This window comes from Anomaloglossus baeobatrachus, chromosome 8 (assembly GCF_048569485.1).
Source record: "Anomaloglossus baeobatrachus isolate aAnoBae1 chromosome 8, aAnoBae1.hap1, whole genome shotgun sequence".
Lineage (NCBI taxonomy): Eukaryota > Metazoa > Chordata > Amphibia > Anura > Aromobatidae > Anomaloglossus > Anomaloglossus baeobatrachus.
Window position 1 is genome coordinate 53,316,671 of NC_134360.1, and position 13,449 is coordinate 53,330,119.

At 49.3% G+C, this 13,449-nt stretch overlaps 1 protein-coding gene across 1 annotated transcript in view; it reads left to right on the forward strand.

The window, feature by feature from the left end:
• The window catches only part of TWF2 (twinfilin actin binding protein 2), a 12,039-nt gene extending 434 nt beyond the window's left edge, over window positions 1-11,605 (forward strand). Inside the window, 9 exon segments of the mRNA XM_075321625.1 lie at window positions 429-506; window positions 1,882-1,947; window positions 1,950-2,059; window positions 2,496-2,591; window positions 2,733-2,837; window positions 3,707-3,832; window positions 4,619-4,769; window positions 8,195-8,316; window positions 10,674-11,605. Coding sequence (XP_075177740.1) covers window positions 429-506; window positions 1,882-1,947; window positions 1,950-2,059; window positions 2,496-2,591; window positions 2,733-2,837; window positions 3,707-3,832; window positions 4,619-4,769; window positions 8,195-8,316; window positions 10,674-10,841 — 1,022 coding nt within the window. The 3' untranslated portion in view covers window positions 10,842-11,605.
• The last annotated feature ends 1,844 nt before the right edge of the window (window positions 11,606-13,449 follow it).

The window sequence follows — 13,449 nt, forward strand, 5'->3', positions numbered from 1 at the left end:
AGTTGTCCTGAGTTTCCTGGAGACGCTGATCCCCCTCCTGCCATCAATCACAGAAGGTGCGGAAACTGGGTCCCATCTGTAGAGCTGGACGTGGCACCAATGGGCACCATTCTCTGCCCCCAGTGACACCACAGGAACGTTTCTATGTATATAAGGCCCCGTGTTTATCCTCCTGGTATTAAGCAGTCGGTGCCCCCTCCCCGTGCCCTCTGCTATATTTGGGAGGTGACGCTGTCAGGGATCAGGTTCAGCTCATGTGCTGCTATTGCCCATTTGTAGCTGATCCCAGACAGACGTCCCGCAGCCCTCTCCTCGCCCGCAGCCCTCTCCTCGCCCGCAGCCCTCTCCTCGCCCGCAGCCCTCTCCTCGCCCGCAGCCCTCGCCCGCTTTCTCTCGCTGACTCACCGGTATGTTCTTGGTTCTTGTAGCTACTCCGGAACTGAAGGATTTCTTCGCGAAAGCTCGAAATGGATCCATCCGGCTGATTAAAGTGGTCATCGAAGATGGTGAGTACCTGAGGTCGTGGGTAGAATGGGGGGCTTCTGTTATATTCTTAATAGCAGTGTCGGGTTCTAGAAGTGCTGCCAGTTCCCGGGTGTCGGTGTCACCGTATCCTAGAGTTTGTCACCTGGTTTTCCAGACTCCCTTATTTGCCCATTATGTAAAGAAGGAACATATAGCTGCCATTCAACCTTTTAGAGAGCCGGGCGACGGCACCCTCTGGGCGAGAGGAACGGGCGACGGCACCCTCTGGGCGAGAGGAACGGGCGACGGCACCCTCTGGGCAAGAGGAACGGGCGACGGCACCCTCTGGGCGAGAGGAACGGGCGACGGCACCCTCTGGGCGAGAGGAACGGGCGACGGCACCCTCTGGGCGAGAGGAACGGGCGACGGCACCCTCTGGGCGAGAGCAGGGCGACGGCACCTCTGGGCGGGAGTGGATACAGTATCTTGCTGGACGTCCTGTCCTCCAGGCCTTGCACTTTCCTGTCACTCCCTGTAGGGCGCTGAGATTCCCTCAAAATGTCTTTCATTCAAGTGAAGCTATAATCCGTGGTTGAACACTTCTACCACTGTCTATAGTATTACTATTTTCAAGATTTTTGCTTGCAGTCAGTGAATTGCTTACAGGATCAATTGTCCCATCTGAGGGTTAGTTACATTTGCATCCTGACTGCCCCGTCCTCTGGCGGGTAAATAGCGTGATACAATTTACCTGCACTGATACATTGTAACAAACTGTCAGAGGAGACACTTTTGTGGATTGAGGATCCTCTAATCTGGATACATTGTAACAACTTCGTGTATATATATATATAAAGCAGGACGGGGTCTGGTTGATTCTCCCACCCCTGGGTGCCAATGTTCATACTGTGCGTCACTGACAGCAAGCAGAGATATTACAAAGGATTAAATATCAATAAGAAAGTTGCAGAACTTTTCATGATGCGGTGAAGGCGCTCTATGGATGGGAAGCCGGCCCTTTATGGTGAGTCATTAACCCCCGAATCCCCATAAGGTGTCACTGGCGAAGATCTATTGGCAGCACAGGCGTCCATTAACCCTTGTCCGCCCTGTTTAACCCTTTGTCCTCCACGGCTGGGAGGTGGACCCCTGGAGATGTGATGGAAAGTGCGCGCCTGGCAGCGAGGAATGCTGAGCTCAGAATAGCTGCGAGATAAACACATCCGCACAGAGGACGGACGGCGGAGACCTGTGCTGACCCCACAACGTGGACATGTTGGGGGGTCATCATGCGCTCGGGGGAGCTGACGGATTTGCAGCTTTGTTGTCAGTGAATAGAAACATTGATTGTTGACATCGTTCCTGTTGTGTGCGGAGGGTTTGTTACAATGTGTCATTTCTTCTTCCTTCCTGCAGAGCAGCTCGTGCTGGGGGCGCACAAGGAGCTGCGGAAGAGCTGGGACCACGACTACGACGCCCTCATCCTCCGCTCCTGGACGACGGGCAGCCGTGTTACGTCCTGTATCGCCTGGACAGCCAGAACGCGCAGGGTTACGAGTGGCTCTTCCTCTCGTGGTCTCCTGATCACTCTCCGGTAAGCCGCCAGCAGATCAGCGCCCCATAGCTGATGATTCAGTGGCTCCCCCTGGTGGCCTGACATTATGCATGCATACAGGTAGATGGCTAGTATCCTGGAAAGTCATGGACACCTTGTACTTGTCACAGCTGAGGGTTTGTTACACTGTGTTGAGCTGAGAGGTGATTACCTGCACTGATACATTGTAACAAGCCGTTTAAGGTCAAGATAACTTTTTCACCTCTGGGTTGAGACATTCGGACGCCATCCCTTTAACATGAATCATTAACCCCTGAATCCCTGTGAAATCTTATTAGATTAATGATGGAGAACATAGCGTTAAACGCATTACATCACACAAGGCATTATGGGTAATGACCTGCCCGCTTTGGATTGTGGAGGTCACAGGTCATGTCCATCTGGTATAATAGCATCCTCTGTCCTCCGCTGACAGGTGCGGCTGAAGATGCTGTACGCCGCGACAAGGGCGACCGTGAAGAAGGAGTTCGGCGGTGGACACATTAAGGACGAGCTGTTCGGCACCGTAAAGGTCAGCATCTTAATGATGAGAGGGTGGGGGAGGGGCTGCACGGACCACATTGTGCCGGACAAGATCCTGGACAATTAGATGTCGGGGTCTACACGGAGGGGCGCGGGGGACGTATTCTGATTGTGTCATTGTGTGTGGCAGGAAGACATCACTCTCAGCGGATACCAGAGACACGTGTCCTCCTGCGCTGCTCCCGCACCTCTCACTGCCGCCGAGAGGGAACTGCGGGAGATCAAGATCAATGAGGTGAGGGGGAAATGACCAAAGGGGCGGGGGAAGTCATGACCACCGAGGGTGAGGGAGTAATGGGGGGAAGACATGGCCACCGAGGGGAAGGGGGCAAAAGGGGAGGAATGGGGGAAGACCACATGGTCACCGAGGGTGAGGGGGCAAGAGGGGAGGAATGGGGGAAGACATGGCCACCTAGGGAGAAAGGGCAATAGGGAGGAATGGGGGGGAAGACATGACCACCAAGGGGAAGGGGAAAGAGGGGAGGAATGGGGGGGAACACATGGCCACCTAGGGTGAGGGGGCAAGGTGGGGAGGAATGGGGGGGAAGACGTGGACACCAAGGGGAAGTGGGCAAAAGGGGAGGAATGGGGGGGGAAGACATGGCCATTACAGTGAAGGGGGCAAGAGGGGAGGAATGGGGGGGACCACATGGTCACTGAGGGTGAGGGGGCAAGAGGGGAGGAATGGGGGGGAAGAAATGGCCACTAAGGAGGAGGGGGCAAAAGGGAGCAATAGGGGGGTGGGAAGACATGACGAGAGATGGGGGAGATGGCCACCGAAGACGGGGCAAGAGGGAGGAATTGGAGGGAAGGACATGACTGAAGAGATGGGGAGAGATGACAACCAAGGAGAGGGGAGCAATGGGGGGGCAGACATGACCATTGAGGGGGTAGAGGACAATAGGGTAGGAATTGGGGGGGCATGATTACAGAGATGGGGGAGATGAAGAGCGGGGAGGAATGGGGGGATGCAGAGATGACCAATGAGAGGAGGGGGCAAGAGGGTGGAGTACTTGGGGGGGAAGGGGGGAGAGATGTGACTGGGAGATGACGGGGGTCTCCGGAGCGTGTCGCACTTCTATGATGGCCTCTGGTCTTCTCCAGGTGAAGACTGAGATCAGCGTGGAGAGTAAGCAGCAGACGCTGCAGGGACTGTCCTTCCCTCTGAGGCCGGAGGCTCTGGAGGCCGTTCAGCTTCTGAAGCAGAAGAAGATCAATTACATCCAGCTGGTAGGTGCAGGACCCTCACCATCCACATGATGTTAGGAGTAGTTGTGTTTGGCTCCTCAGCATTGCACAGCACATCTCGGCCTCCAGCTCGTGACTCTCCAGCTGTTGTGCCAACTATCAGGGCATGCTACAGCAGATGTAAGACCACTAGAGCAGCAACAACTCTCAGCGAGCAGAGCTGCAGGGTAAAGTATGATCCTGATGGGTGAAGGAAACTGTCTCCTAATGGAGCAGAGCTGTAGTATAAAGTATTTGAATAAGGCGACAATAGATTTTACCGCTAACTTAGAATCTCTGATCATTGTGGTGATCGTAATGGAGCAAAGTTGTAGTGTAAAGCATGAATCAGACCCAAATAGTCAACACAGCTATGCTGGAGGCTCTTGGGTCTATTTCTTTAAGGGATAAATGTGACAAACATCTCCTGTGACTAATCAGGGTGAGGGTGACTTGCTGCCGCCAGCCAGACACGGGTTAGTGAGGATCCAGTTTCGTGGATGCGGCAATGATCACTCTGAGATCAGCGGCACATGGAGCCAATAGGAAAGAGTTGTCAGCAATATCCTCCCCTCCCCCGTGGGAATGGGCTGAAGACCACCGCGCCGCTTTCCCCTCCATATGGGAAATCGTACAGATGGGTGGAGCCTGACACCTGTGCAGTATGGCGACATAATTGTTGTCATGGAGATGACAGCCGCAGCTTGTTACAATGTAGACCCCAGTTTGTGATTGTAGTCATCGTCTGCATCAGTCACCGGCTTCACGTCTCTTCCTTCATCTCTTTAGAAACTAGATCAAGAAAAGGAGACAATCGATCTGGTCCATACGAAGCACACGGACATCCAGGAACTGCCGGCGAGGATCCCCAAGGACACCGCGCGCTACCACCTATTCCTGTATAAACACTCCCATGAGGGGGATTATCTGGAGTCTGTAGGTGAGCGATGACTCCCCCTAGTGGCTGCAGACAGAATGTTATCATGTATATCTATATACAGGGAGCTCCCCCTAGTGGTGACTGCAGAAAGAATCTTATCATGTATCTCTGTATACAGGGAGCTCCCCCTAGTGGTGGCTGCAGACAGAATCTTATCATGTATATCTGTATACAGGGAGCTCCCCTAGTGGTGGCTGCAGACAGAATCTTATCATGTATATCTGTATACAGGGAGCTCCCCTAGTGGTGGCTGCAGACAGAATCTTATCATGTATCTCTGTATACAGGGAGCTCCCCCTAGTGGTGACTGCAGAAAGAATCTTATCATGTATATCTGTATACAGGGAGCTCCCCTAGTGGTGGCTGCAGACAGAATCTTATCATGTATCTCTGTATACAGGGAGCTCCCCCTAGTGGTGGCTGCAGACAGAATCTTATCATGTATCTCTGTATACAGGGAGCTCCCCCTAGTGGTGACTGCAGACAGAATCTTGTCATGTATCTCTGTTCACAGGGAGCTCCCCCTAGTGGTGGCTGCAGACAGAATCTTATGCATCTCTGTATACAGGGAGCTCCCCCTAGTGGTGGCTGCAAACAGAATCTTATGTATCTCTGTATACAGGGAGCTCCCTCTAGTGGTGGCTGCAGACAGAATCTTATCATGTATCTCTGTATACAGGGAGCTCCCCCTAGTGGTGGCTGCAGACAGAATCTTATCATGTATCTCTGTATACAGGGATCTCCCCCTAGTGGTGGCTGCAGACAGGATCTTATCATGTATCTCTGTATACAGGGAGCTCCCCCTAGTGGTGGCTGCAAACAGAATCTTATCATGTATATCTATATACAGGGAGCTCCCCCTAGTGGTGGCTGCAGACAGAATCTTATCATGTATCTCGTATACATTGTGTTTCCCCTGAAAATAATCCCTAGCCCATCTTTTGGAGCAAAAAATAATATAAGACCCTTTCTTATTTTTGAGGAAACACAGTAGTAGTTAGAAGCCTTAGGCCCAGTGCCCACGCTGTGTACTTTTGACGTGTATTTTCAGAAATCTGCAGCAAAATCTGCATGTCCATTGTGAAGCCAGCAAAGTGTATGAGAATTCAGAAGTGCTGGGCCCACGTTGCTTATTTTTCCCCGTATTTGGTGCAGAAAAAAAGAAATTGCACCAAATACGCAAGGGAAAAATACTCAATGTGAGCACAGCCCTTCTGAATTATTCTAGACTTTGCTGTCTTCACAATGGACATGCAGATTTCTGAAAATCTGCATCAAAATCCGCATCAAAATACGCCGCGTGGGCACAGGGCCTTAGAATAGATGAGAGGCGGTCATTAGATCAAAGGGGTAATAGCCCTAAACATTAATAACAAGCCCATTCATGTTTAGGGCTGTTACACCTTTGATGTAATGACCTCACCCATCTATTCTAAGGCTGCTAACTGCTACCAACTGTTATTTACGCTCCATGTGGTCACGTCTGCTCATAGAGCTGATGATCTATGCATTGCACAATGCACCATCACATTAATAACAGCTGATCCCTGCGCAGTGTATTATTGCTCTCATTGGATTCATGTCAGTCTACATGATAGCGCTGCACTGCCCCCTACTGACTATGTGGGGATTACAGTTTGACGAGCAGAGTCACATCACATCTATTAGGTCTTTTTGGTAGTGGTCATTCTGCTGTCAGATTCTGTAACCTGCTATATACTCATTAGGGCATAGATTTCTATTACTCTGAATATACTTACCGCAGTATTTACAGTGCACATTGAGAGCAATGCATTTCACATTAGTTTTATTTTGTGCTTTTTTTCTGATTACCATGACGTCTATTTAATGTACCAGCAATTTGTGATGAAAATCGCTATAGTAACATGGTTATAACACATTTGTCAGTCTTTTTTTTTTTTTCTTTCTTATAAATTATCATGTATCTCTGTATACACCCTCTAGTGGTGACTGCAGACAGAATGTTATCATGTATCTCTGTATACAGGGAGCTCCCCCTAGTGGTGGCTGCAGACAGAACCTTATCATGTATCTCTGTATACAGGGAGCTCCCCCTAGTGGTGGCTGCAGACAGAATCTTATCATGTATCTCTGTATACAGGGAGCTCCCCCTAGTGGTGGCTACAGACAGAATCTTATCATGTATCTCTGTATACAGGGAGCTCCCTCTAGTGGTGACTGCAGACAGAATGTTATCATGTATCTCTGTATACAGGGAGCTCCCCCTAGTGGTGGCTGCAGACAGAATCTTATCATGTATCTCTGTATACAGGGAGCTCCCTCTAGTGGTGACTGCAGACAGAATGTTATCATGTATCTCTGTATACAGGGAGCTCCCCCTAGTGGTGGCTGCAGACAGTATCTTATCATGTATCTCTGTATACAGGGAGCTCCCCCTAGTGGTGGCTGCAGACAGAATCTTATCATGTATCTCTGTATACAGGGAGCTCCCCCTAGTGGTGGCTGCAGACAGAATCTTATCATGTATCTCTGTATACAGGGAGCTCCTCCTAGTGGTGGCTGCAGACAGAATCTTATCATGTATCTCTGTATACAGGGAGCTCCCCCTAGTGGTGGCTGCAGACAGAATCTTATCATGTATCTCTGTATACAGTGAGCTCCCCCCAGTGGTGACTGCAGACAGAATATTATCATGTATCTCTGTATACAGGGAGCTCCCCCTAGTGGTGGCTGCAGGCTAAATCTTATGTATCTCTTTATACAGGGAGCTCCCCCTAGTGGTGGCTGCATACAGAATCTTATTATGTATCTCTGTATACAGTGAGCTCCCTCTAGTGGTGGCTGCAGACAGAATCTTATCATGTATCTCTGTATACAGGGAGCTCCCCCTAGTGGTGGCTGCAGACAGAATATTATCATGTATCTCTGTATACAGGGAGCTCCCCCTAGTGGTGGCTCCAGCATAATTTCACGTACCTTTTGTATAGATGGAATAAGGCTATGTGCGCACGTTGCGTAAAAACATGCAGTTACACTGCGCTTTGTAGCGCAGCGTAACTGCATGCGTCCTGCGTCCCCTGCACAGTCTATGGAGATTGTGCAGGGGCCGTGCGCACGTGGCGTTTTAGAGCGCAGCGCTTCGGCTACTGCAGAAGCGCTGCGTAAAAAGAAGTGACGTCACTTCTTCCGTGCGCTTTGCCGGCAGCTCCTGCTCTGTCTATGGGAGGAGCTGCAGTCAGAGCGCATGGAATCGGCGCTCACTACGGACATTTCTGCAGCGATTTAAAGCGCACATGTGCTCTTCAGATCGCTGCAGAAATTTCTGCAGTGAACTGTACGCAACGTGCGCACATAGCCTAATAGTATATAACTCATTCTCATGTTACAGAACTGTCCTCTTCACTTTACCGCATCTTTTCATTGTTGAATCTTCTTTCTTCCAGTTTTTATATACTCCATGCCGGGCTATAAGTGCAGTATAAAGGAGCGCATGTTGTACTCCAGCTGTAAGAATCGACTTCTGGAATCCGTAGAGCAGGATTTTCAGCTGGAAATTGCAAAAAAGGTATGACCGATACGGTAACCATTGACTAAGGTTTGTAACTGGGAGTATTTACCAAGTAGCAGTCTTTGGGCCCCATCACATTTCCCAGGACACTGATCACATACTTCAGTAGCTATAACATCCAGACGTCGGGTGACCGCTACGCTGCATCCATTACTGCAGTTGTATTGGGAGTAATCCAGCTTTTCCAGGAATAAATAAATATATTGAATATATAGATTTTGTTTCTATGTTCTGTAAAGGATTCTCCAGGTCATTTTATAACACTGTATTATGTGTTCTGTCTCAGATTTCCTACTGATTTTATGATCGGATCTCTCCTTGCTGTCGGTGAATGTAAACTTGATTACATCCAAAGGCTGAAAACCCAATATACTGTATACAGTGTGTCCACCCATATCCTGTCCACCGCCATTAACTTGAGAACGGCAGCAGCTATAGGCATAGAAGTGGTGTCTAGGTATAGTAAAGTAGCCATGCGCTACGGAATGAAACCACCTATAGCGCCACCTGGTGGAAAACAACGGAGTTAGCATTTTTATCTCGAAAACGGAACGAGATAGAGGAAAAAAGTGAATTACAAAGTTGTAGGGCATCATCAACTCAATATGAATCGACACCTTGCATACAGAAATACTATGATTAGAACGTGTAAAACTCACAAGGCTGCGACGTGAAGCGATACCTCATGGAGACCTTCCTACAAGTCATTGTGTATGGTGGCTGTGTGGACCGGCCTCCACGCTCACCTGACCTGACCCCATTGAACTTCTTTCTGTGAGGTCACATCAAACAGCAGGTGTATGCGACCCCTCCACCAACATTGCAGGACCTACGACGACGTATCACAGATGCTTGTGCAAACGTGTCACCTACCATATTGCACAACGTGCAGCAAGATACAGTATGCTGTGCAGAGTCCAGATGTGCATTGCAGCCGACGGGGGCCACTTTGAGCATGAAAGTTAAATAAGCGCCATATGCGTGACCAACATTCAATGTTTTTTTGGGGGGGGGGGTCATGGGTGTCATATCATAGCATTTCTGTATGCAAGGTGTCGATTCGTATTGAATTGATGATGCCCTACAACTTTGTAATTCACTTTTTTTTCTCTATCTCGTTCCGTTTTCAAGATAAAAATGCTAACTCCGTTGTTTTCCACCAGGTGGCGCTATAGGTGGTTTCATTGCTACTTTACTATACCTAGACACCTCTTCTATGCCTATAGCTGCTGCCGTTCTCAAGTTAATGGCAGTGGACAGGATATGGGTGGACACACTGCATACTCGAGTATATACGGTAAATCCATTTCTTCTCACAGATACAGGGATACAGGTTGCTACACTTGTGTCCAGTCTGGACAATCCTCTGTGAGCTGAGCAGCCTGATACATTGTATCCGTGTTTATTTAGCTCACACAGGATTGTACAGGGTGGACACAAGCGTAACTAACCCCGAGCTGTGAGAAGTACTAGGGTGCGTACCCACGATCGGGAATTGCAGCATTTTGGACGTTGCGAGTTTCCGCTGCGTCTAAAACGCTGCGTTGTAAAGTAGAAGCACACAGGATGGGATTTATAGAAATCCCATGCCCACTATGTTTCTTTTCTTCGTGAGCTTGCGGTGTGACTTACCGAGCCGCAGCATGTCAATTTATGCTGTGGAGACGGAAGTGTTCTCCGGAAGGAGAATACAAAGTCCGCAGCGGCCCAAACCCTGATCATGGGCACAGGCTGCTGTGGTCTCATGTGGAGAGCACTCATGGCCCCGCAGGAGAGGACACGCAGCGTCCATGACCCAACGTGTCCTGATCATGTGCACCCACCCTCAGATTGGTAAGAGTTTTCAGTTTGTTGGGTTTAGCAAGCAAATTTTTATTTGTTACAAAAGACATTTTAAAGGGAATCTGTCACCATCTGACAGCAGCATAATGTAGGGGCAGAGACTCTGATTCCAGCGATGTGTCACTGACTGTTTGCTGTCATTTTGATAAAATCAATGTTTACTACAAATCTAGCAGTTATACAGAGCTCATAAATATGCTGGACTACCTGCGCGTGCCAAGTAGTCCTGTAATGATAATCTCCTGATTAAACAGTGATTTTATCAAAACTACACTAAGCAGCCCAGTAAGTGACACATCGCTGGAATCAGTATGCTGCTCTCAGATTAGGTGGCAAAATCCTGGTGACAGATTTCCCTTTAAAGATCTCTGCCTGCTGTCTGTGAATGGTAATATGTTCACAATCCCATCCTGGCCTAATATGTCTAACAGTTGAGGGTTTGTGACAGTGTATCGCTCAAGAAGATTCTCTGTGAGCTGAACAAGAGCATAAATCTCTATCTTGTCCTCCAGGTTGAAATAGAGGACGGTGCGGAGCTGACCCCCGAGTTTCTCTATGACGAGGTGCACCCCAAGCAGCACGCCTTCAAACAGGCTTTTGCCAAACCCAAAGGACCTGCTGGGAAGCGAGGACAGAAGCGGCTGATTAAAGGACCCGGCGAGAATGGTGAGGACAGTTAGACGCCCGACTCGCTGCCAAGTCCGGCCTGAGAGAAGAGCGCCAAGACCGGGCCCGTGGGACGTGCGGAGACCTCGGCCTACATTTTGCTTTCCCTGTGTAAGGCGATGTGGATCCGGCTCGGGGGTCTCGGGAATCTGCTGCGTCTCCTCCGGTCATTGCGGCTCCTTACACGGACGCGGTCCCGATCGCCTTTCCCTCTTTTTTGCTTTTGTCTGTGCCTGAATGATGTCGGACTTGCTGAAGATCTTCCCTCGCACATTTTGCCGCCCTCCCTCCTGTTGGGCCGGGGGTCGTGTGACTCTCCGCGACCATCTCCGTTATTGTACTCTGGATGAAATGAAACGGCAGGAGGAGGAGCGGCGCCATTCTTGATTTTACGTTATTACCCGCCGGTGTCAATATTACATGTTTACTTTTTTTGGAATTGGGTGACAGACGTCCAGCGTCGCATCCTGCGAGATCAGATAGAAACGATCGCCTTGGGGGAGGGGCGGCCGCATGCTGCATTTAGGAAATGCGGGCTCTTCCCAAGGAAAAAGAAGTATAAATGTGTCGCCAACGAGGTCACATGATCCATGTGAGCCAAAGTGCCAGATCGTTCAGCGCCGCTGATGTCCTCCCGGGTCGTTACATTTTTTTTCTTCTCTTGGGGGTGGTTTACATTCCAGAAATCAGAGTCGACTGTACAAATCAGACAGGTTCACCCTTAGCTCTGTATTTTCTATAGAAAAACAAAACAAATAAAAAGGAACTTGTTTTTTAATTGGCCGCTGACTTGTCATTGTCTGGTGGGCGACTGCTTATTACAGAAGCTCCCTGTATACAGAGATACATAAGATTCTGTCTGCAGCCACCACTAGGGGGAGCTCCCTGTATGCAGAGATACATGATAAGATTCTGTCTGCAGCCACCACTAGGGGGAGCTCCCTGTATACAGAGATACATGATAAGATTCTGTCTGCAGCCACCACTAGGGGGAGCTCCCTGTATACAGAGATACAAGATAAGATTCTGTCTGTAGTCACCACTAGGGGGAGCTCCCTGTATACAGAGATACAGGATAACATTCTTTCTGCAGCCACCACTAGGGGGAGCTCCCTGTATACAGAGATACATGATAAGATTCTGTCTGCAGCCACCACTAGGGGGAGCTCCCTGTATACAGAGATACATGATAAGATTCTTTCTGCAGCCACCACTAGGGGGAGCTCCCTGTATACAGAGATACATGATAAGATTCTGTCTGCAGCCACCACTATGGGGAGCTCCCTGTATACAGAGATACATAAGATCCTGTCTGCAGTCACCACTAGGGGGAGCTCCTTGTATAGAGAGATACATGATAAGATCCTGTCTGCAGCCACCACTAGGGGGAGCTCCCTGTATACAGAGATACATAAGATTCTGTCTGTAGCCACCACTAGGGGGAGCTCCCTGTATACAGAGATACATAATGGGATTCTGTCTGCAGCCACCACTAGGGGGAGCTCTCTGTATACAGAGATACATAATAGGATTCTGTCTGCAGCCACCACTAGGGGGAGCGCTCTGTATACAGAGATACATGATAGGATTCTGTCTGCAGCCACCACTAGGGGAAGCTCCCTGTATACAGAGATACATGATAAGATTCTGTCTGCAGCCACCACTAGGGGGAGCTCTCTGTATACAGAGATACATAATAAGGTTCTGTCTGCAGCCACCACTAGGGGAAGCTCCCTGTATACAGAGATACATGATAAGGTTCTGTCTGCAGCCACCACTAGGGGGAGCTCTCTGTATACAGAGATACATAATAAGGTTCTGTCTGCAGCCACCACTAGGGGAAGCTCCCTGTATACAGAGATACATGATAAGGTTCTGTCTGCAGCCACCACTAGGGGGAGCTCTCTGTATACAGAGATACATGATAAGATCCTGTCTGCAGCCACCACTAGGGGGAGCTCTCTGTATACAGAGATACATAATAGGATTCTGTCTGCAGCCACCACTAGGGGGAGCGCCCTGTATACAGAGATACATGATAGGATTCTGTCTGCAGCCACCACTAGGGGAAGCTCCCTGTACACAGAGATACATGATAAGGTTCTGTCTGCAGCCACCACTAGGAGGAGCTCTCTGTATACAGAGATACATGATAGGATTCTGTCTGCAGCCACCACTAGGGGGAGCTCCCTGTATACAGAGATGCATAACATTCTTTCTGCAGCCACCACTAGGGGGAGCTCCCTGTATACAGAGATACATAATATGCTGTCTGCAGCCACCACTAGGGGGAGCTCCCTGTATACAGAGATGCATAAGATCCTGTCTGCAGCCACCACTAGGGGGAGCTCTCTGTATACAGAGATACATAAGATTCTGTCTGCAGCCACCACTAGGGGGAGCTCCCTGTATACAGAGATACATGATAAGATTCTGTCTGCAGCCACCACTAGGGGGAGCTCTCTGTATACAGAGATACATAAGATTCTGTCTGCAGCCACCACTAGGGGGAGCTCCCTGTATACAGAGATACATGATAAGATTCTGTCTGCAGCCATCACTAGGGGGAGCTCCCTGTATTTTATTGGGCTTTTATGTGATATACCAACAATAAGTAACAAG